Consider the following 22,889-nt stretch of genomic DNA (forward strand, 5'->3'; position numbering starts at 1 on the left):
CGTAGCTGTCAATGGAGGGACAGAAAGCTCTCAGATTTCATAAAAAATATCTTCATTTGTGTTCCAAAGATGAATGAAAGTCTTACGGGTTTGGAACGGCATGAGGGTGAGTAATTAATGACAGAATTTTCATTTTTGGATGAACGATTCCTTTAAGTGTCCTAATTGAACTAAGGCCAAATCACCTAAGCCCTGACTGTGAAACTGGGCCATTAAGTCATAATTATGAGATTTAAAAGTCAAATTTATGACGTACTAAGTTAATTTTGACATTTTATGTTATAATTATGACCAGTGTTTGGAAAAGTTACTTTTAAAAGTAATGCATTACAATATTGCATTATTCCCTAAAAAAGTAACTAATTTCACTATAGTTACTTTTTATGGAAAGTAATGTGCTAAAATACTTTTGCATTGCCTTTTCCCATCAGGGCTGAGCTTGCTTGAATGTCAGATAAAAGAACAAGTTCTATATTAGCCAAATTTAAAAGGCCCTTTCACACCAAAAATGAAACGAATAAGCTTCGGGCTGAAGGAAATGCAAATTCACGTATGTACAGTAAAAAGACTACAAAACTCAAACAGAAGTTTCAGCTGTGCTGCCATTCTGGATCGCAGAAGAATAAGATTAAAAAGAAAGTTCAACACTTTTTTCAACAATAAAAAAGAAACACAAATGTGGTTTAACAAAAGATCATCGAAAGTCAACAGCAAAGACATTGGTTAATAAAGTTAGATTAAATACATAAAGCATATTTGAATTGTGTAACATGTTTAATTATTGCAGGTTTGCATAATAGTTTGCATTTCAGTGTTTTTTTTTTATTCATTTTGTGCAAGTGAGATGAGTAAACGCATGCGGACATTTAGTCTCGAACTACAATAACCATCATGTTTACACAGTGCACACAATGTCTCTGCACTTACTCCCAATTTATCTGAGGATGGGAGAGCTGTCAGTCAAAAAACTGGAAAAACAAAGTAACTTTCATTACTTATTTGAAAAAACTAACTCAGATATTTAGTAGGAAATTTGTAATACGTTACTTTAGTAGTTACTTGTAAAAAAGTAATCTGATTATATAACTTGCCTTACTCGTAATGCATTACCCCCAAAACTGTTTAAAACATAAAAAGTCGAAATTATGACATACTACATCATAATTATGAAGTACCATAATTATGTCATAATTATGACATACCAAGTTATAATTAGGAGATAAAAAGTGATGTGCTTGTATGTAAATTTTATCATTAAAAATGTATAGTAAAAAAAAAGTATTATGGAGTAAAAGGAGTATGAGGACAACTGTAATTCTCTAGTCATATAATTGGCCTATAGGCAGAGACTGTGTATATAATAGTGCGTGACATTAAAATGTATTTTTACAACTGACGTGTCAGTAAGCAAAAAAGAAAATTGATTATGTCTCAAACTTATTTTAGCATTTCCTTTAGTCAAGTAGAGACTTTTTAAACACATACATAGCTGCAGACAAGCACACAACATAACATGTGGTGCAAAGAAATTCTGTGTTTCTTGTTTTATTATAAAGAACCCAAGAGTGTCCCTAATTTTCCTCTGTTGAAGTTGGCAAGACTATTGAAAAGAAGAAAGTTACATTATAAGATGATATGCCTATCAAATGTCATCATATGGATCAAAATATAACATGCTTGTAAATTTACTAGTATGAAAAATGAGGGGTGTTTGAACATTTTAAATTAAAGTTCATTATCCTGCACACATTCAAAGACTTTATTTTTAATTTATTTATTCATTTCTTTTTGTTATGTTATATCCTGAATTTTATTAGTGTGTTTGGTGTGTGGAAAAAAGCCCTTAGGTTTTCCTGGAATGATGTTGTGTGATTAAATGTATTCTGTGTCAAATAAAGGCCTAAGGACTGACAGCATGTCCAGTATTGCCAAGACATCTGTGATGGTTTCTGACAAATATGTAACTGAAATATAGTTCCTTTATCAGCTTGTTTCTAAATAAATATATACACAAATGCTTTCTGAAGAAAATTACACTTTTAGGGACATAGTATTACTCAGAATACTGGTTTTGATATTTTCTTTTTTTTTCTCAATGTTGTGGTGATATTAGTATGTATGTGGAGTTGGAGCTCCATGAAAACTTGGAAGCACAGAAAGATATAGAAACATTTTGGTTTACTAAAAAGAGATATATTTACAGATATTTAAAAATAAAAATGTACACAAAGTAGTCCTTGTTTATTTGCACAAATGCGCATCTCTTCATATGACAATAACAAAAGCAGAAAGGAAGCAGGAAGATTTGCGACTTCATGGCTAATTCATCCACGACTTTGCAAAAACGAACCCCCTAAAATGCACCGGTGTCCTTCCAAAGTGTCCTCACACCTGAAAAGGATATTCTTGCAAGTAAAGCAACAACGGCCGTGGCAGCGGCAGCTGTGTATGGCAATCAGTGTGTCTGTTTATAGTGAGGCGTGTGAGGTGCTGTAATGTTGGAAAATCCTGAGGCCTGTGGAGAGGCTTCTTGAGCTTCAGCAGAATGCCTTTGTCCTTTGACACCATGCAATGTTCTTCTGCCATCCTATCCTTCTCTTGACTCGTGGATGCATAGTGCTGCACAAGACTAGGAAGAGCAGAAAAGGACAACAGGCAAGATCGTGCAGGAAAACTGGAATCGAGACGGAATCGGCCACTGTCGTATTCTACGCGGACATTAGTAGGGCCTCTCTGGGTCTTCACGGAGAGGGTAAAGAGGTAGAGTGGATGGCTGCTGTCACGCACAAGGAAAGTACCTTCTGGAGCTCCAATGAGGGCATCCCTTGCCTCACTGGCTGTCATACCACCCCAGTACCATCCTAAAACATAAAGAAACTATTTATTAATATGACACACACTACTGTTTGGGGTCAGTAAGATGGAGCCCCTAAGCAAGAGGACATGGTGTGAGATGGGAGGATAAATAAATGATTTATTTTATTTATTAATAATTTATCAGAACAGAGATAAACTGTTGCTGTATACACGTATATAATATAAAATATAAAAAGATCATGATCCTTTGAGACTCTGTCCATTGTTTTGTTTTGTCATGCTTGTTCTAAATCAGAATCTGATTAGGTTTTTATTGGCCAGTTATGATGGAAGGAATTTGACCTGACAGTTGCTGACACTGGACAGATGCAATAAGAATTATAATATATATATATATATATATATATATATCAAATATAAACAAAATTGATTGATTGTTCTCTTTATATATATATTTTGTGCCTTGTCTTTGATATATTTTGTAAAATATTAGCTATAGCTAGTGTCTGCTGGTCTCTTTTTTAAGACTATAGCCGTACCTGAAGTGTGTAGGTGCTGAAAGGTGGTGGTGATGAAACGCAGGTCCTCAGCCGGGGCCCATGGGCCCTGCTTGGGACTGCTGGATTTGTTTAACTTCTGATTCGTCCCTCTCATGTTGAGCTCTTGTACCCCTTGCAACCATTCCTGAAGGTTTCTTTATATGGAAGAAAAAACACATCTTGATATGTAACCAACAGATTTTTTTTTCTACATGTCAAAATGACGTGAGGTGAGATAGGAGAGCTAAAAGTTCAAAGGTTAAAAATTGCTGTGCTTCTCTTTCTATATCAGTCTTTTGTCATTTAAAATTTCAACTGAACTCAAAGAATGAATAAACAAAGGAAGTACAGTGTACTTCAATGAGTCAGAATCTGCATGTCCTTTCTTGAGAAAATAAATATCATGACATAAGTCAGCATTTAAAACAGATCTCTTTTCTGAGAAAACCGACTAGGTGACATTTAGAAAAGGAGGTAAATGTGGCTTTCCATGTAAATGAGAACAACATAATTTAAAAAAAGAGCTTTTATAACTGGTTGTTTCTCAAAATATTGAGTTGTTTTCTTTTATAGACACTAGTTGTGATATACGAAATGTAAAATATAATCACAGGCATGTTATTAAATCTTTCAAATATTATAAATCAGGTTAAAATTCAAGAATGCTGGTGTTAGAAATAAAATAAAAGCTGAATGTCCTTGACTCTCGACTCTCACATCTACAGTGTCCGTCAATATACGCGTTGTCATTCATAACCGACAAGAACCGCCCACTCAGGCTAGTGCTTCTGACTGACATGTAAACTGGCCAACCATCGATGAGAAGTTCAGCGTCTGTACGATCCAGCCAATGAAATTAGATATTTTGGAGCCAGGCGGTTTGTTGATGTGTAAGTTAGTAAAATGGATATATTAAAATTCTTCAAAAAAAAAAAGGAAGTAAAACACCCCCAGCCAGCACTAAAACAAGATACAACAGCTTCAGCAGGTATCTGTAACTTTTAATCATAGTATTATTTACATTTACATTTAGTCATTTAGCAGACGCTTTTATCCAAAGCGACTTACAACTGAGGACCTAAAGCAAGCGAGTCATCGTGAAAATGCAAAAAAAAAAACGACGCAAGAAGTGCTCAAAATACCGGACATTGTTCGGAGTAGCATAAGCCAGACAAGCGAGGATTTAAAAGGAAAAGGATTTAAATTATTATTATTTTTTTTAAATTATATTTCTTATTCGGTTTTAAATTGTGTCTGATTTACATTTTGATCGTCTAACAGTTAATGGTTGCGCAGCACAGTCTATAGGACACACGCGAGCATTTTAGAGCGTTATATGTTTGGTTAGCCTGCAGGTGTCAGGGCAACAATTCAATAAAAAAAGATAATAAAAGTAAAGAAAATATTTCGCTAACGAAAATGGTTTCAAACAAAATGAATTTGCTTGTAAATGATTCACTGACCCCGCCATTCAAAAAACATTTCTTACTTTTTTTCTAAATGAATCATCTGTTTTGAACGAATCAATTGAATAAACCGACTCACTAATTAAGGCAGTGGCTTGCCACCATCTAGTGGCAAAGTACCATTCTAATTTTTTCAATATTTCATATTTCTGTATTCCAAATGATATTTGATACATTAGTTTCATAATATTATTTATGCAAATTGTAAGTGCTGTGTAAAATTTAATTTTAAAAAGCCAGAAAAATGTACCTTGTTAAATATATATATATATATATATATATATATATATATATATATATATATATATATATATATATATATATTTAAAACATTTTATTTAAAGTTTATTCCTTGTATCCTGACACATGGCTTTCTCTGGGCTAAGCCCCGGATATCCACTCACCCTAGAACCGCCCCTGGGTCAGAGAAATGTATACGTTTACATTTAAAATGCATATGCGTTGTGTTTAAATTTGTTTAATTTACTGCTAAAGTGTTAACTAAACAAAATGCTGTTCCATAAAACGACAGATTAATAAATTTTATGTTAATAATAAAATATAATCACCGACATGTTATTAAGTCTATAAAATGTTATAAATAAAATCAAAATTCTAGAATGCTGGTGTTAGAAAATAGGAGAACCACAATTTAAACCATTTTCAAAAATATATTAAAAAAAATATTTCATTAATAACATTAAATAAAAACTGTTTTTTTTGTTCATGTATACATTTAAATGTATACGGTATGTACTTAAATTTATGTTTAAAAAAGCACTTAGATGAGAGCAAATTGTTTAATTTCGAAAATTTTAACAGGATGTGTTCAACAAGATCGAAACAAATTTATTATTGCGTAGCTATGTAGCAACTCCTCAGTTCATCAAAAACTAATGAACCTATCAAACAGGTCTGGCCACTTCACAGTATAAGACACTAAAAAGATTTTCAACAAGACAAATAGACAGATTTCTTACCTTTTTCTGCATAAAATCGTCACCTTCGGTAGGCTACGTCACGAACAGACTGGAAGATGACAGTTTGAAGATTACAGGCTGTAAAATTTACGCGAATATAAGTCTGGTCCTGTGCCAAAGCTGCTGACATTGTTCCAGGCCAATGCGCCAACAAAGCGCCGAAACCCGAGTGAATCTCGGTAAAACATTTTACAAAAAGAATATTGTTGTCTAACTCGAACGAGCCTTCTTTGCCAACTATTTTCCAGGGAATCGAAATGAGGACGAAATTGACGAAAAATAACAAAACAGCTTAGCAGTAATCTAAATAAGAGTGAAAGGTCGTTTGGCTTGGTGGATTATTATTTTCCTGAAAAAAGAGCAGTATGAAACGCCTTTGGTCGAATTATGAGTGTTCACGCGCGTTCTAGGAATCTCATTCCAAGAACTGCGCTCGCGCTGCATCTCAGCGCTCGCGGCCTCATCGTGCGCTGCGTTTCTATTGGCTGCAGCGTGCCGTTGACGAAGCGCCCGGGCCGGTTTCAGCTGCGGATGACTTTCCCAGTAGCCTACAGACTTTCCAGGAATGCTGAAACTGACCTCTGCGCCAGCAGCATGGACTGAGAGATCTGTGAGCTATAGATCTCTGGGGCTGTGATGGGAGTGGGAGGTGACTGCAAGGTAGGCTACGCATAGTATAATTCCTGAAAATGTGTTTTGCCAGAATGTTAGTCATATAGTTAATAACATCTAACATCCTGCATGGTAACTGGTCAGGCCCTGGATCAGCATTAACCCTTTAATAGACACAGGCCTACCCAGAAAACAAAAACAATGGGAAAAGGTTTATAATAAATAATAAATGAAATGATATTAATAAAATAAATAATAAATTCAAAATGTATAATGTATAATGTGCTTCTACTAAACTAATAAGGCCTATCTATATCTAGGGCTACTAGAATTTATTCTTTTATTTATTCCATTATATCAGGTGAAAATGGTATTTTTTTAAACTGCAGTCATAACTAATGATTTTTGATTACCTGAAAGGTAGGCTACAGATATCTTAATAAGGTTTAGTTAAATAAAAATAAAAAATCCAACAGTCAAAATGTGCTTTACCAAATGTTAACTAAACAAAATGCTGTTCCAACGTAAAACAAAAACTGAGATTTAATAAGACAGATTAATAGATTTTATTTCAATTATAACATAAAAATCATCACCTAAACAACACATTTATGTGGCCTTGAAAACCGTGTGAGAATGAGTTTCAGAGTGAAAGAAGACTTGTTAAAATAAAAAATGATTTTTAGAAACAGGCTACAGATCATTGAGGGTGAAATTAAACATGTGTATCTGGTGTCATTTTACATTTGTTGACTGTAAAAATCTAGCTCTCATCTCCATTCTCTCCCGCTCCTCTGATTAGACGCTTGTTCCCTCGTTTCCCTGTAGGGCCCTTTGGCTTGGTGAAGGCTTGTTTCAGAGCATGCTGCATCGGGTACACCTCTTCATATAGGAAATCCTCCGTCAGCCCCTCTCCACTATCAATCTCCATCTACACACATGACACATAAATATATTAACTGAAATGTGCATGAATATATGCATTTGATTAGATTAGATTTGATTAATACTTCTATTCAGCAAGGATGCATTCAATTGAGTGCACAAAAGGGACAGTAAAGACATTTATAATGTTACAAAAGATATCTATTACAAATAAATGCTGTTCTTTTGAACTTTATTGATCAAAGAATCCTGAAAATTATGTATCATGGTTTAAAAAATTAAGCAGCAAAACCGTATTTAACATTGAAAATAATAACAAATGTTTCATGAGCACCAAATCAAAATAGAATGATTTTGAACAGTATGTCTTTTTATTGCATATATTCACTAATGTAGGTTTTACTTTTAAAATGTAATGTATGTAGCCAACAACATAAACATAAGCGGTCACATTTCTTAATAATTTAAAAGTAACATTTTCTAAGCTTTTAAAAATTTACTGATGAAAGGATATACACTCACCGGCCACTTTATTAGGTACACCTGTCCAACTGCTCGTTAACACTTAATTTCTAAGCAGCCAATCACATGGCGGCAACTCAGTGCATTTAGGCATGTAGACATGGTCAAGACAATCTCCTGCAGTTCAAACCGAGCATCAGTATGGGGATGAAAGGTGATTTGAGTGACTTTGAACGTGGCATGATTGTTGGTGCCAGAAGGGCTGGTCTGAGTATTTCAGAAACTGCTAATCTACTGGGATTTTCACGCACAACCATCTCTAGGGTTTACAGAGAATGGTCCGAAAAATAAAAAACATCCAGTGAGCGGCAGTTCTGTGGGCGGAAATGCCTTGTTGATGCCAGAGGTCAGAGGAGAATGGCCAGACTGGTTCGAGCTGATAGAAGGGCAACAGTGACTGAAATGACCACTCGTTACAACCGAGGTATGCAGCAAAGCATTTGTGAAGCCACAACACGCACAACCTTGAGGCGGATGGGCTACAACAGCAGGAGACTCCACCGGGTACCACTCATCTCCACTACAAATAGGAAAAAGAGGCTACAATTTGCAAGAGCTCACCAAAATTGAACAGTTGAAGACTGGAAAAATGTTGCCTGGTCTGATGAGTCTCGATTTCTGTTGAGACATTCAGATGTTAGAGTCAGAATTTGGCGTAAACAGAATGAGAACATGGAACCATCATGCCTTGTTACCACTGTGCAGGCTGGTGGTGGTGGTGTAATGGTGTGGGGGATGTTTTCCTGGCACACTTTAGGCCCCTTAGTGCCAATTGGGCATCGTATAAATGCCACGGCCTACCTGAGCATTGTTTCTGACCATGTCCATCCCTTTATGGCCACCATGTACCCATCCTCTGATGGCTACTTCCACCATGTCACAAAGCTCTAATCATTTCAAATTGGTTTCTTGAACATGACAATGAGTTCACTGTACTAAAATGGCCTCCACAGTCACCAGATCTCAACCCAATAGAGCATCTTTGGGATGTGGTGGAACGGGAGATTCGCATCATGGATGTGCAGCCGACAAATCTGCGGCAACTGTGTGATGCCATCATGTCAATATGGACCAAACTCCCTGAGGAATGCTTCCAGCACCTTGTTGAATCTATGCCACGAAGAATTGAGGCAGTTCTGAAGGCAAAAGGGGGTCCAACCCGTTTCTAGCATGGGGTACCTAATAAAGTGGCCGGTGAGTGTATTCTTAGTTGAATATAGACGGATCATTGAATATGGATGAATGACCACAGTTGTGGCCAATTGCAATTTCTTAATAAAAGTTAAGTTCGAGGGACTGTGATTTTAGTTATATATTTTTAATAGATAGATAGATAGATAGATAGATAGATAGATAGATAGATAGATAGATAGATAGATAGATAGATAGATAGATAGATAGATAGATAGATAGATGACAGACGGACGGACGGACGGACGGACATGATGACCAGTCCAGTAAAACATGTACTTTGTACTTTATAGGCCTACTCTTCTACTCGGTTCAAAGCTTCTACTCAGCTAACTTGAAAAACATACTGTACAGTTTTAGGACCAGTTGTTGTTGTCAGTGTACCTTTTTGGCGATCTCTATGTGATAGTCTCTCTCTACCTCATCCAGCAGTCGATTCTTACAGCTGGAGTAAAGCATCCTTTCTTTGATGCTACAACTATACCCGGGCATGGAGTAGATGAAAACTGGTCCACATATTCAAGCACAAACATGACATTAGCTTTGTAGAAACATTACTAATCATAAGAAGCCAACTCAGCTTAATTGTCAGAAAAAAAAGTTGAATTAATATCTTGACACTAACCTACAGCTTCCAGTGCCTGTCCTTGATGGGTGTGTTTGTACAGGAAGAAGTGGTATCGTGGGGCATCAGTGGGGATTCTGCTTGGCAGCTCTTTGGTCTCTGTAGGACTAGTGTGGACCAGCTCAATTGTCTCTCGTTCGGTGTCCAGTCTCTTAAAGATGATACAGTAAAAAAAGTGCTTTGTGATTTACACAATAAATTACATTTTAAAATATATTAAAACAGAAAACCGCTATTTTAGATTGTAATAATATTTCAAAATATTACTGTATTTTTGCTCAAATAAATGCGGCCTCGTTGAGCATAAGAGACTTTTATTTAAAAACATTTAAACAATCTTACCGACCCCAAACTTTTGAATGCTAGTATACGCTTACTGCATTATGTATATTTTGAATTTAGGTGTATTGTTTCCTAATGTATTCCAAGATGTAATATTATGCAGAGAATCCTGTTTTTAAAATCCGCAAAATAAACAGCCTATTCAATGCCAGCATTATGAAAAGCAATCCATTGCATAATGCATATGTTATGTGCTTATTCAGTGTAACCTCTACTGTTAGAAGTATAAGTGGCAGTCTGAACATTTTGCTTTTGAACCTACATATAATACATGTATAATAAATACATGTGTGTGTATAGTGTATGTGTGTGGGACTTACTAGTTGAATGTAATTGATGCGTTTGTGTTTAAGTTGCTGTAAAGCATGTTTAGCCTCCTCTTGCAATGGGAACGCCAAACCCTGTAAAGTCGGATTTTTACTATCCACGCTGATCTCTGTCTGTATCAGAAAGACACACACACACACACACACACACACACACATTTGTTATATATATATATATATATATATATATATATATGTTTATTTATTTATAAAAAATATTATATATTTTTACTCTGTAACACCAATATTTCTAATAATATTTTAATGCGAATAGAGAGCTGAGGCTACCTTTGCTTGACCACTTACAGTGGCAACTCGTCTTCGCTCATCCTAAATAGAAAAGTACAAAAGTTTAGTGTAAATCCACTTAGTAATACACACTTGAAAACAAATTGAATCACAGGACACTTACCCGTGCCACTCTGTCCTGTTAGGTGCATTGGAAAGGAATACATGAATTTATTAGACATTAAAGTCAGACAAACATTTACATATTCAGTTTTATGCTGTGATGTACACATTTCGGGCCTTCCTCACCTCTGTTATTTTAATCTGATGGAGTTGTTGCTCAGCAGTGGTGAGGGGGGCCGGGATGGAGGAGGAGGACAGATGTCGTAGATAACCTTGGAAACAGATGTCTTCCTGCAGGTCACAACAGTAAACAGTGCTTAGATGACACATCATCACACTTCTTATCATGTGACCTGAAGGAACCTGACCAAAGGTGAGTAGGTTTACTGTTGTAAACCCAGTAAAAAAGGAAAATCACAATAAAATCTAAACTCTTAAATAAAGTTTCCAAAAGGTTTCTTTCTTAATGTGAAGAACATTTTAAGATTCTAAACTAAGAAACGTTTTCCACTGTAAAGAACCATTTGTGGGATGTTAAAGGTTCTTCATGGAACCAAATCAAAAAAGAATCTTATTTTTGAGTATCTAAAGCAGAAAACAAATGGACAAAGGTAATATGTCAGGAAAACACATTATTAGATCATATTAAATCATTTGTTTTACATAACTCTCTGCAAGTTCTATTCTGATTTGTCAGTCGTGACATTCAGGCATCACATAATGATGAACTTTCTGGTTTACTTGATTCTGATTGGTCATTTGCGGAATTTTAGGCAATCAGATTCTCAGAAGATATCATTTTTGCATTCCCAAAGGAAATGTTCGCCATGATAGCATTTCCATGACTTTCCAAAAAGGGAAAACAGAGAGATTGATTGGAATGGAATTCAAAAATGAGAAGGATTCAGTCAATATACCGTCACTCCCCCTCGGCTGTTAAAGTAGAAGCACCCTTGGTAACTAGTTTATAGATAAAATACAGGTAAAATTATCAAATAAAATCATGCCAAGCAAACCCGCCTACACACCTGGACTGTTCCGAACAGTTCATCATTTATGTGACTTCCCCCGAACTCTTTCTTCAGTGTGGCTCTGGTAGCAGCATACACCATCTTTAACCTCACCTGTGTGGTGTAGAATGAACGTTGTCACTCAGAAGGGTAATTCACAGTATTTTAAACCCAAGGGGCTAAAGGGAACATTATTTATAGAGTGAGATGGTGAGAGCTTGTGCACACATTTCACTTTATCATGTGTTTTCTACTTACTGGTGACTGGTCTGGCGACCAGGAGATAAACAGCCACTCATATCCCAGCTGGTTCTGTGAGTCGAGGCGGAAAAGGATATAGCAGGGTTCTAGGCCGTCCAGCATGGGCAGGACACATGCGTCATAGTCCTGATCCCAGCTCTGAGAAACCTCTCTGTACCCTCCCAACACCAGCTGCTCTGAAACACACACAGACACATACACACACATACACACCTCATAACACACACCTTGACTACTTGCAGTAGCCCCAGATAAATGCACTGACTATCAGTCTGGATCCAAAAACAGCATGGTGCCACTGTTATCACACACTGCATGTATAACATTCCACAGTCCAATTTATCTTCACCTTTTACTTGACATTATTAAGGGTCAGCAAGTGACTAAAATATATTTGTTAAGCTATAAGTTGTTACTCTTAAAAATGTGTGTGTGTGTGTGTGTGTGTGTATATATATATATAGATACACACACACACACACACATATATATATATATACTGTATATACACTCACCGGCCACTTTATTAGGTACCCCATGCTAGTAACGGGTTGGACCCCCTTTTGCCTTCAGAACTGCCTCAATTCTTCGTGGCATAGATTCAACAAGGTGCTGGAAGCATTCCTCAGGGAGTTTGGTCCATATTGACATGATGGCATCACACAGTTGCCGCAGATTTGTCGGCTGCACATCCATGATGCGAATCTCCCGTTCCACCACATCCCAAAGATGCTCTATTGGGTTGAGATCTGGTGACTGTGGAGGCCATTTTAGTACAGTGAACTCATTGTCATGTTCAAGAAACCAATTTGAAATGATTAGAGCTTTGTGACATGGTGGAAGTAGCCATCAGAGGATGGGTACATGGTGGCCATAAAGGGATGGACATGGTCAGAAACAATTCTCAGGTAGGCCGTGGCATTTAAACGATGCCCAATTGGCACTAAGGGGCCTAAAGTGTGCCAGGAAAACATCCCCCACACCATTACACCACCACCACCAGCCTGCACAGCGGTAACAAGGCATGATGGTTCCATGTTCTCATTCTGTTTACGCCAAATTCTGACTCTAACATCTGAATGTCTCAACAGAAATCGAGACTCATCAGACCAGGCAACATTTTTCCAGTCTTCAACTGTTCAATTTTGGTGAGCTCTTGCAAATTGTAGCCTCTTTTTCCTATTTGTAGTGGAGATGAGTGGTACCCGGTGGAGTCTTCTGCTGTTGTAGCCCATCCGCCTCAAGGTTGTGCGTGTTGTGGCTTCACAAATGCTTTGCTGCATACCTCGGTTGTAACGAGTGGTTATTTCAGTCACTGTTGCCCTTCTATCAGCTCGAACCAGTCTGGCCATTCTCCTCTGACCTCTGGCATCAACAAGGCATTTCCGCCCACAGAACTGCCGCTCACTGGATGTTTTTTCTTTTTCGGACCATTCTCTGTAAACCCTAGAGATGGTTGTGCGTGAAAATCCCAGTAGATTAGCAGTTTCTGAAATACTTAGACCAGCCCTTCTGGCACCAACAATCATGCCACGTTCAAAGTCACTCAAATCACCTTTCTTCCCCATACTGATGCTCGGTTTGAACTGCAGGAGATTGTCTTGACCATGTCTACATGCCTAAATGCACTGAGTTGCCGCCATGTGATTGGCTGCTTAGAAATTAAGTGTTAACGAGCAGTTGGACAGGTGTACCTAATAAAGTGGCCGGTGAGTGTATATATACTGTATATATATATATATATTTGTTTTTTGCAATATATGACAAAACATAAAACCTAGTGCCATTTATTATAAAAGAAAGATATGAAAGCACGTTTTAAACAAAACATCTCACAAATGTAAATTGTTTGGTTTTAAATGATAAAACAATCTAAATGATGAACACATGTTTGTATGAACATAAGTTGTGAAAAAGAATTACACTTAAGTGTGATTTTTAAAAATAGTTATTACTGAAATAATATTCTTAAAAGAATGTATGTTTCCGGACACTTAATTGCATGTTAAAGTGACAATGAAATGAAAACTGAAAACTTTCTATCTGAAATGAAAATTCTTGTTTTGTTTTATTATGGAATTTTGCAGTATTTATTATAAATGATTTATCATACACATCATTATTTTTTAAATTCAGGTGCCTCCGTAATATTAAATCAAAATAACTTTCCCTCCCACTTGCACTCTTCTCTAATGATGTGTTTACTGGTGCGAAGGCACTGTCACTCACATGAGATCGACCAATAGCAAACCACAACCATCCAAAGATCCAATCAATTCCCGATTAACACAATAAAGTCCCACCCTACATTTTTTCTCGTTTGAGAAGCCGTTTCACTAAGATAAACGTCACAATAGGAAAGAAAAGACTAGTGCAACTTCTGTTTCTTGCCAACTTTCACTGCATTTAAATAAATAAAAAATGCAATTATCTGAACTTCAGACTTTTTGACCCTCTTAAGTAGGACTAAGTACATCTTTAATGGTCTGGTTTCACAGACAGGGCTTAAATTAAGCCAGGATTAGGCCATAGTTCAATTAGGACATACATTTTCATAAATGTGCCTCAGAAAAAAACATTACTGGTGTTCATCTTAAGACAAAACAATGGCACTGACATGTTTTAAGATATGCCAGTGCAAGTCGCTTTCAGTTAAAACAGCTCAAACATGCATTTTAGTCTGGGACTAACTTCAGCCTTGTCTGTATAACCGGGGGTTTATGCAATTTCCTAATGACTGCTATTGTCTGATTAGGTTGCAATGTAGAACATGTAAAATATATTAACTTTAAAGAGTAATTTCAACATTTTCTTTTTTACAAGGGTATTCACAAGGGTATTAACATTCATCCACTAAAATGACCTTGCAAAAAAGATTGAAAAATGTAAATCAAAGGTCTAGCATAATTTGTTGCTTGTAGATGGTTTTGATATTTTCTCTAATGCAATGACGTTCATAAATTAAAAATAAAAGCTCGAACCAAAACCATCCTCAGTGTATTTAAATAGAAGTTCTCACAAAAAAATGCTCCTACTCACCGCTCCTTATCACAATCTTCATCACTCTGACAGCTCCTCTTCTCGCCTTCACGAGGAACTCTCTCAAGTCTGGAGATGCTGGTTTCAGCAGAGAGGTATGACAATACAGCAGGGAAAATACAAATTGGTTAAAACTGAGAATTTTTTTATGTCATATATTATAATACTGACAATGAAAATGACAATCCCATCATATTTCATATTATAAATTCTTCCAAACGACTAGAGGACTTAGTTTAAAAAAAAGAAAATTGCCTGAGACAAAGGAAATGTTACACTGCTTCCACACTGTGTGGCCTGTGCCTCATTCTTGGCCTCACCATGGCAACGGGGCATCAGGACTCATAAATGATGTAGGTGCAGGTGAGATGGATGAGGAGCGGCGCTTCCGCCCGTAAGCTTAAATTACCTCCCATCATCATTCACATAAAACACAGTCTAATATGATCACTCCTAGTCCTATATAATTAAATAGGCTACCACTAAATGACTACCTCTGTAACCAAATGTCTGTTTGCTAAAACCAAGAGTTAGGAAATTTAAAGTTTTCTTTTTAATAGATAATTCAATTCCCTTTGCCTTCAAATGTGTACATTTGCACATAGACTCCAAGGAAATCTGAGAAAGGTTAACGCAAGGTTTTGATGCACTAGTAGACTAATGTTTTATCTGGAGCTTTTACAGGTGTCATTCCAAGCATCTTTCATTTTGCCTTTATTGTGTATCTTCATAGTTTATATTGCACTTCTAACTAAAGATTAATGCTTCCCATTCACTAAAAGGAGAAGAGTAAAAATATAAAGTGGTTTTACTCGAATATTATAAATTCATATGGGCTGCGGGGCATTGAAATAAAGATTTGCTTGTGCTTACCATGGATACCAGTCTGATGCGACATCCCAAGTCCCGGTGATGCTCCAGCTCAGTCCGAATTCCTGTTGAAACTCCCACGTTGTCCTCCTATTGTCTTCAGTGGCACTGCTATCTGTGCCCAGCAGTGTGGTCCAACTCACTTCCGTACAATGACATCAACGCCCCTTAAGCATCTTACCTGGGGAATCCTGTTTGAAACTCGATCTGCGGAACTGAGGAAGATGTGTAGCCTAATATTACACCTGTCAGGGGATGGGTTCCAGCACACCACCCATCTAGTATTATTCACCCATCACCGGTGGCCCTAATGGGGTATAAAGTGGAAGACAACATCTGTTACCTGTGATGAGCTGCATTATAATGCTGTAGGTTAGCTCTGGTGTCAAATAAAAGACTGTGTTGTAAGTGAGAGTCTGGACATTATCTATCTGTCTCGCTCTTCTACAAACAGTTATGCAACGCTCCATTTGTGAAAAGAAATGGCACATTATCACTTGCACACATCGAGGACCTGATAGGAGCATATAAACCAGCGGCCTGTGGGAGCTCAAATTCCACAGGGCTGACATGAGATACCGTGCAGGCGGCTGCTGACCCCCAACCAGCAGGACAGGCTGTTTATTTAGACAACCTAACCAGCTACCCAAAAGCCATTTCAAATAGTAAACCACCTCTACCAATCTTTGTGATTTTACATGAGGTTTATGAGATTTGATTGAAGGAAAAAGTGCAGTATTGTGTCTTTAAAAGGTTTTTCAGGGGAGTTTCTTTTGTCAGGGCATCTAACGGACAAAAAGGTTTAAATCTGATAATACTTATGTGTATAAAGACAGAAAGATAGAGAACATACCTGTGAGTTTGCTAGTGTTGGCTTCATGTTTAATTCACTTAGCTGTGAGCACAAACCCAGCCATTATTCATTATTCAACGCAGCCCTCCCTCCAAAGATGCTCTGCACACATAGATTCTCTTTCTTCTTCACACACCACACACTTTTTATTTCAAAATTAACTATAGTTAAATTTATTGTTGAGAGGAAAAAAAGGTTAATATAGACTTGTTCGTATGCGTTGCTAAATAATATTTAGAAGGAATTCGTCCTGTTTTTCAGCCCTTTTTTTTTAGAAAGCACGCATAATGACAAACTAAACAATAGCCAGGCTGGCTACTGTTCATATTATATTATGCTACATTTTGCAAGTATTTACTGACAAATAGTTCTGAAAACACATTCAGAACCAGTTCCATGTTTTTATTACTCTTATGAGTGGTTCTTTTTGGTGAATCAGAAACACAGCGGGACCAGTGTAGTCTGATTCTTGAAACGATTGACTCTTATGATCCAATTTTTGTGAATCAAAACATTTTGTGAGTAAAATATAGCCTATAAGTCTATAGCTTTGTTAGTTTGGTATTTTTATGTAATATAATTTATGTTGCCCAATAACTTTTATTTTATACTGTACTAATGTTATGTATATCCACTACTCTAATGTGTGTTTTTTTTTTTTGTGAATCGAAAATGCACAAATGGCTCAGTAGCATAATTTGTCGTTTGCAGAGGGTTTAAATGTTTATTTTATCCAATTACAAATTGATCTGAGGCAAGATTCATGAATTGAAAATAGCAAATAGCACCGACCTATTCTTTTTTAAATTAATCAAAATCTTATCCAGAACAAATGACTCTTTTGAGGCCATTATTTTTAATGGATCAACCAGTGTAATTAGATTCCGGAACGAATTACTGAGCAGATGTCAGTGACTCAAAACATTTGAAACATCTCTGCCTATAGCGACTTTTATTTTGAACTGTTGTGCATTGCTTCTTCTTGCTCATGTGTTCTTACTTATGTGATGTGTTTAGTGTCCACTTGATTACGCGGCTTTAACTGTCATACTCGCATTTTTATTCGGATATATACAGCAATGAATTATGTAAGATCTCGGGGCGCAGGTTTTTAGAAAGAGAGTTACTTTTGAACTGCTGATCTGTGAAAATGCGACACGCACGTGAGGTGACATATACGATGCTCATGAGAGCGTACGCCACAGCTTCAAAGACCGAGGCCCTCGCTTCTAACCGGAAAACGGGACTGAAAGCAGCAGATATCGCGAACAGACTCCGGAGTGAACAAGAAAAACGGATAGATGACAAAAATGAGGTTGGCGGCGTTGTTTATACATGTATTTTCTGTTTAGACTAAAGTGAGTTTGTGTGCAACCATTTAGGTTCCGTCTTTTTTCGTTCCACTCCAAAGGTTCCGGTGTCACCTCTACAGAACAGAGTGAATGAACTCAAACAGTTCTCTCAACAACTGCAGTCTATTCACCCTAGTGTGCTCGCAAAAGCTCTTTATAGGAGCATGCTTTATGAAGACCAAAACATAATCGCCATAAATAAACCATATGGTGTGCCTTTGCATAGTGAGTATTTGACATCATTTTTTTAAAGGAATGTACTATATTATGTTTTATTATTATTTATTGAAAACATTTTTAATAATTATTTTGTATATCGATGGGATTTTATGGCACTAGATAATATTCCATTTTAAATTATGCACTATTTATTTCTATATAAAAATACAAATATATAAAAAAAAACGTTTCATATCAGCTAATGCAGTGTTGAAGACATATACTAATATAATCCTTAATTTGCCTGCTCCATTCTTATAGATGTAAATGGCATCAGAAACAGCATTTCAGAGTGTCTGCCTTTGCTGGCCAAGATAACTGATGGCATGCAGGCAGGATCACAGTTGCATTTTTGCCACAGTCTGGAAAAGGAATATACTGGAGTTTTGATCCTGGCTAAAACAGAGGAAGCGGCAGAACATGTACAAACGCTCATCAGATCACACAAAGTGGAAAGGACATTCTTGTAAGTTAAACTTCAAAACTTTTTGTTGTTGTTGCTTGTCTTAGTTGAATGCAATTTAGAATAATTGTTTTCTGAAAGGCTAATTTGATAGTAAGGCAGTGTAGCATCTCATAAACTTAAACTAGTGCAACATTTTTTCCTTATTTTCAATTGATTCCCATGTTCCAGTAGCCTGGGTTTCTCCATGCTGCCTTTGCGCAGCGCGATTTTAATCACGCTGCTAGGCAGCCTGGATACCATGGACCAGATTTTCGCCTCAGCGAAAGACAGAACGGGGAGGGAGCAGCAAGATGATGACGACGTCTATGCGACACACCAAAGCAGTTTGTTTATACCTATGGATCAAACATGGCAGCAGACGCGAAGTTACCTTTCGATGCAGCCTTAGATACATACGCCACCGTGTGCACATAAATCTCTGACCCATCGTTGTCTTCCTCATCTAATTTCTGTCGCTCTACATACGTCATCTGGTATAATTGAAACGATTGGCTATGAGCTACGTACAGGCGCATTTGATAGACATTCGTAGAACCCAATAAACGGCTCTGGGCATTCGTAAACCACGCCTCAAATACGAGAAAATGAACGTGGTTCTCAGACCACGTCTCAATCTCAATGAGACGTGGTCTGACGTTAGCCAGGCTAATGTTCCAGCCTAACTTACACAAACTTAAACATATTATTTTGTTCAGGGCAGTCACTGTAGGTGTGCCTGTTCCATCCGAGGGAGTGATTGACATTCCCATTATAGAGAAGGAGGTCATGGGACCACAGCCGCATTTTAAGGTAATAAAACAATTTCCTATTCTAACCTGTTTTTAAAGACTGCTTAAAAAGACTAATTTGATTTATTACAGTCGAGAAGTAATATAAGATTTAAAAAAAATTCTGTATTGTGACACATCTGAGTGAAACGGAGTATTGAAAAAATAATCAAATGTAGGGTGGGGCTTGGTCTTATCCATTGGATGATGATTGGATGGAGGCAGATGTGAATGTGAGGTTGCAGCCAATCGAGTGCTTTAGCAGCGCTGGTTCCGGAAGTATTTTTTCCATAGGCATTAATAAAAAAAAGTATTTGTTGAAGTGTTATAAGCTATGAACCAAGCCAACCAGTTACGAGGTGAATCACAAAATTACAAAGTTTTATATGAAGCAAAAAAGTATTTGGAAACCAGACAAAGGTACAAGACTTCAGTAGGGAAAGAACTAAAATCCCAAGCATTGCAAACAACATAATCAAATTGAAAACAATGGAGACATAAAAAACTATTGATTATATCTATAGAAATAATGTTTTAAATGCATTGGAAAATATTCCAAACAAGTATTTTGAGAGCAGATTGACTCTTACATCATTGGTAGCGCTTCACGAGAGTGGGTGGAGCTAAAGAGCTCTTTTGGCGGAGTTTGTTTGTTTCAACCAGAGCCATTCAACTCTCTGATTGGTGTAATTTTCTGTACAGCATTATGGGTAATACAGTTTTTCTCCACAAATTGTTAAACTTTTTTTTTTATATAAGTTGAAAATGCATACAGATGGCTACAACAAAAGCATATACCATCGATTAACAACTTCTGAACTCACAGTAGATCTGTCTTTAAATGTTTAAAGGCCAATTCACACTGGACAGGCAAACGGCAACAAACACGTTTGTTGGGTTTTGTTGGATCAGTGTGTTACCCTGTTGCCTTCTGTTGACGTTGGTTGGTTTGTTTTCACCCGAAAACAATGTCAGTGTCAGTGTCTTTTGGGGCAGTGTGAACATGACAGTTAGTTTAAAAAAAATTCTGAATCCAATGGCCAACTTGTTTGTTGGTGTTTGTCTATGTGGTGTGAATTAAGTTATCATTAAAAATCAATTTCTCTATGGAGAAAATGACTGCAGTTGAAACCTGACTGTTGCACTCTTTTGTAAGAAAGGGACAGGGTTTAAGCGTACTAAATGATTAGAGAAGTCCAACATGCAACACCAGAGAAAGGTCTGACATTTTTACATTTATTTTTAACATTATAAGGTAAAAAAAAGAAAGAAACTTGCATAAATTCTTCACAATTAAATCATACGATGCTGCGTTTAGAAAATAGTTGACTTGTCAACTTTAAGAATAGGATCTTAATTAATGTGTAATGTTTAAGTATAATGTTTATTCTGCTCAGATGGGTCTGAGCCCATTGTTTAAAGTGAATGAGGAGGGAGATGGAGTGACCAGGGTGAGAGCTCATCGGCAGGCAGAAAGTGCAGTCACACGGTATCGGGTTCTGGACAGCACCAGTGGCTGCAGCTTGGTGGAACTGCAGCCTGTCACAGGTATTAACTGACCATGACGTGTGAAAGCATACCTGACTCGGAACGTTATTCCTAATTGTGCCTTATACTCCCGAATTATTATAAATGTAGCAAGGTTTGCCCAAAAATAATATACCATCTTATATATTTAAATGAAGAAATGTAAGCATATGATGACTAGAACCTCTTATAATGTTTGTTTTAGGTGTAAAAAACCAACTTCGAGTGCACATGGCTCTTGCTTTGACCTGCCCCATTCTCGGAGACCATAAATATGCTCACTGGAACAAACTAGCACCCCAGGTATGATAAATATAACAATGTTAGAGCAAGTGTTGTAGCACTGGTTCCTTGAATGATAATCAAATCTGCTCTACCATTCAAAAGTTTGTGGTCGGTAAGATTTCTTAATGTTTTTGAAAGAAGTCTGTTATGCTCACCAAGGCTGCATTTATTTGATCAAAAAACAGTGAAAACTATAGTATTGTGGAATATTATTACATTTTAAATAACTGTGTATATATATATATATTTAAAATGTAATTTCTTCCTGTCATTGCAAATCTGAATTTTCATCACCCATTACTCCAGTCTTCAATGTCACGTGATCTTTCAGAAATCAGTCTGATATACCGATTTGCTGCTCAAGAAATATTTCTTATTATTTTCAATGTTGACAACAGTTGTGCTGCCTAATATTTTTGTTTTTTCAGGATTCTTTGATGAATAAAAATTTCGAAAGAACAGTATTTGTTTGAAATACAAATCTTTTGTAACATTATTTATTAATGCCTTTACTGTCTTTTTTGAGTAATTTAAAGGGATAGTTGTTCACAACCTGTACGAGTTTTTCTTCAGTTGAACAAAAAAGATATTTTGAAGAATGTCAGTAACCAAACAGTTTCTGATTCCCATTGACTTCCGTAGTATTTTTTTCATAGTATGGAAGTCAATGGTGTCTAGCAACTGTATTCTTCAAAAGATTTTATTTTGTTAAACAGAACAAAGAAACTCACACAGGTTTAGAACAACTTGAGGGTGAGTAAATGATGACAGAATATACATTTTTAAGTGAACTATCCCTTACAAAAAAATCTTACTGACCCCAAACTTTTGACCTGTAGTGTATTTCCAGATTAAAAAGCATTCAAACCACATATATTTTAATAAACAATTGCGTAATCCAAGCTTGTTGGCACACAACCACAGTGAGCCACTAGTCAAATCGTGGGCCAGCTTTTACAAGAGTATTATGAACATAGTAAGTGTTGTGTTAATAATGAATAATCAAGAGGTGGTGTAGTGTTTTCTTGAGACATGACTCATTGTTACATTTGAAGACTGACCACATGTGGGTCTCATATTTCGGATTACAGAAGCTGCCAGAGGGCATACTGCGACGACTGGGCCTGGTCCAGAGTAAAACACGATATCTCCCACTTCACCTGCACTCCCGAAGGATCGTTCTGCCACGGGTCAAAGGTCACGGCGACATTACAGTGTCCTGCCCCCTTCCTAAATACTTCACCAATGCCTTGAAGAGACTACAGATCCCACTACCAGGAAAAGAATGAAGTGAATCACACAGCTATTAACTACTTTTGAAAAGTTGCATTGGATTTGACTTTGTAGAAAAGGTCATGTACAAACCGGATATTTTGTTGTTGTACGTTCTGGAGGTTTTGGTTTCAGACTTTGTAATAAAAGATCATTGGAAATGTTTTATGGAGAAAAATGACATCTTTGCCCAACCTGTAAGACTTGAGTAAATAATGACTGCACAAACTAGAGGTCTATCTATATGTACCATCTGCCAATATTAGATTAATTACTCCGTATTAGTCAATATTGTAAACTTACATTTGTATC

The 22,889-nt window shown here is 36.8% G+C and overlaps 3 protein-coding genes across 5 annotated transcripts; 1 reads left to right on the forward strand and 2 right to left on the reverse strand.

Moving 5' to 3' along the window:
- Positions 1–1,745: 1,745 nt before the first annotated feature.
- On the reverse strand, positions 1,746–5,826 carry cishb (cytokine inducible SH2-containing protein b). Its single transcript, XM_056252841.1, is given in 4 exon segments — positions 1,746–2,861; positions 3,357–3,418; positions 3,420–3,511; positions 5,803–5,826. Coding segments are annotated over 4 exon segments (642 nt in total). The 5' UTR covers positions 5,815–5,826; the 3' UTR covers positions 1,746–2,385.
- Positions 5,827–7,106: 1,280 nt separating this feature from the next.
- Positions 7,107–22,478, reverse strand: twf2b (twinfilin actin-binding protein 2b). 3 transcript variants are annotated; one of them, XM_056252837.1, is made up of 12 exons: positions 22,367–22,478; positions 15,840–16,143; positions 14,967–15,044; positions 11,925–12,103; positions 11,685–11,780; positions 10,843–10,947; positions 10,718–10,732; positions 10,594–10,635; positions 10,300–10,419; positions 9,638–9,788; positions 9,397–9,518; positions 7,107–7,345 (listed from the first exon to the last, which is right to left on the reverse strand). In XM_056252837.1, the coding sequence occupies exons 2-12, from the start codon at positions 15,862–15,864 to the stop codon at positions 7,178–7,180; spliced, it is 1,101 nt and encodes a 366-aa protein (XP_056108812.1). In that variant the 5' UTR covers positions 15,865–16,143; positions 22,367–22,478; the 3' UTR covers positions 7,107–7,177. The 3 variants fall into 3 exon arrangements, with proteins under 3 accessions (XP_056108812.1, XP_056108811.1, XP_056108813.1); XM_056252836.1 differs by lacking the exon at positions 22,367–22,478 and having other exon boundaries at positions 15,840–16,848; XM_056252838.1 differs by lacking the exons at positions 15,840–16,143; positions 22,367–22,478 and having other exon boundaries at positions 11,925–12,098.
- Positions 17,683–22,742, forward strand: rpusd4 (RNA pseudouridine synthase D4). Its single transcript, XM_056252839.1, has 7 exons — positions 17,683–18,004; positions 18,101–18,266; positions 18,522–18,726; positions 19,422–19,515; positions 20,891–21,041; positions 21,226–21,323; positions 22,397–22,742. Exons 1-7 carry the CDS (start codon positions 17,840–17,842, stop codon positions 22,592–22,594), a joined length of 1,077 nt encoding a protein of 358 aa, XP_056108814.1. The 5' UTR covers positions 17,683–17,839; the 3' UTR covers positions 22,595–22,742.
- The last annotated feature ends 147 nt before the right edge of the window (positions 22,743–22,889 follow it).

The sequence above is a fragment of the Rhinichthys klamathensis genome, unplaced genomic scaffold (genome assembly GCF_029890125.1).
Source record: "Rhinichthys klamathensis goyatoka isolate OS25496 unplaced genomic scaffold, OSU_Roscu_1.1 h1tg000098l_1, whole genome shotgun sequence".
Taxonomy (NCBI): Eukaryota; Metazoa; Chordata; class Actinopteri; order Cypriniformes; family Leuciscidae; genus Rhinichthys; species Rhinichthys klamathensis.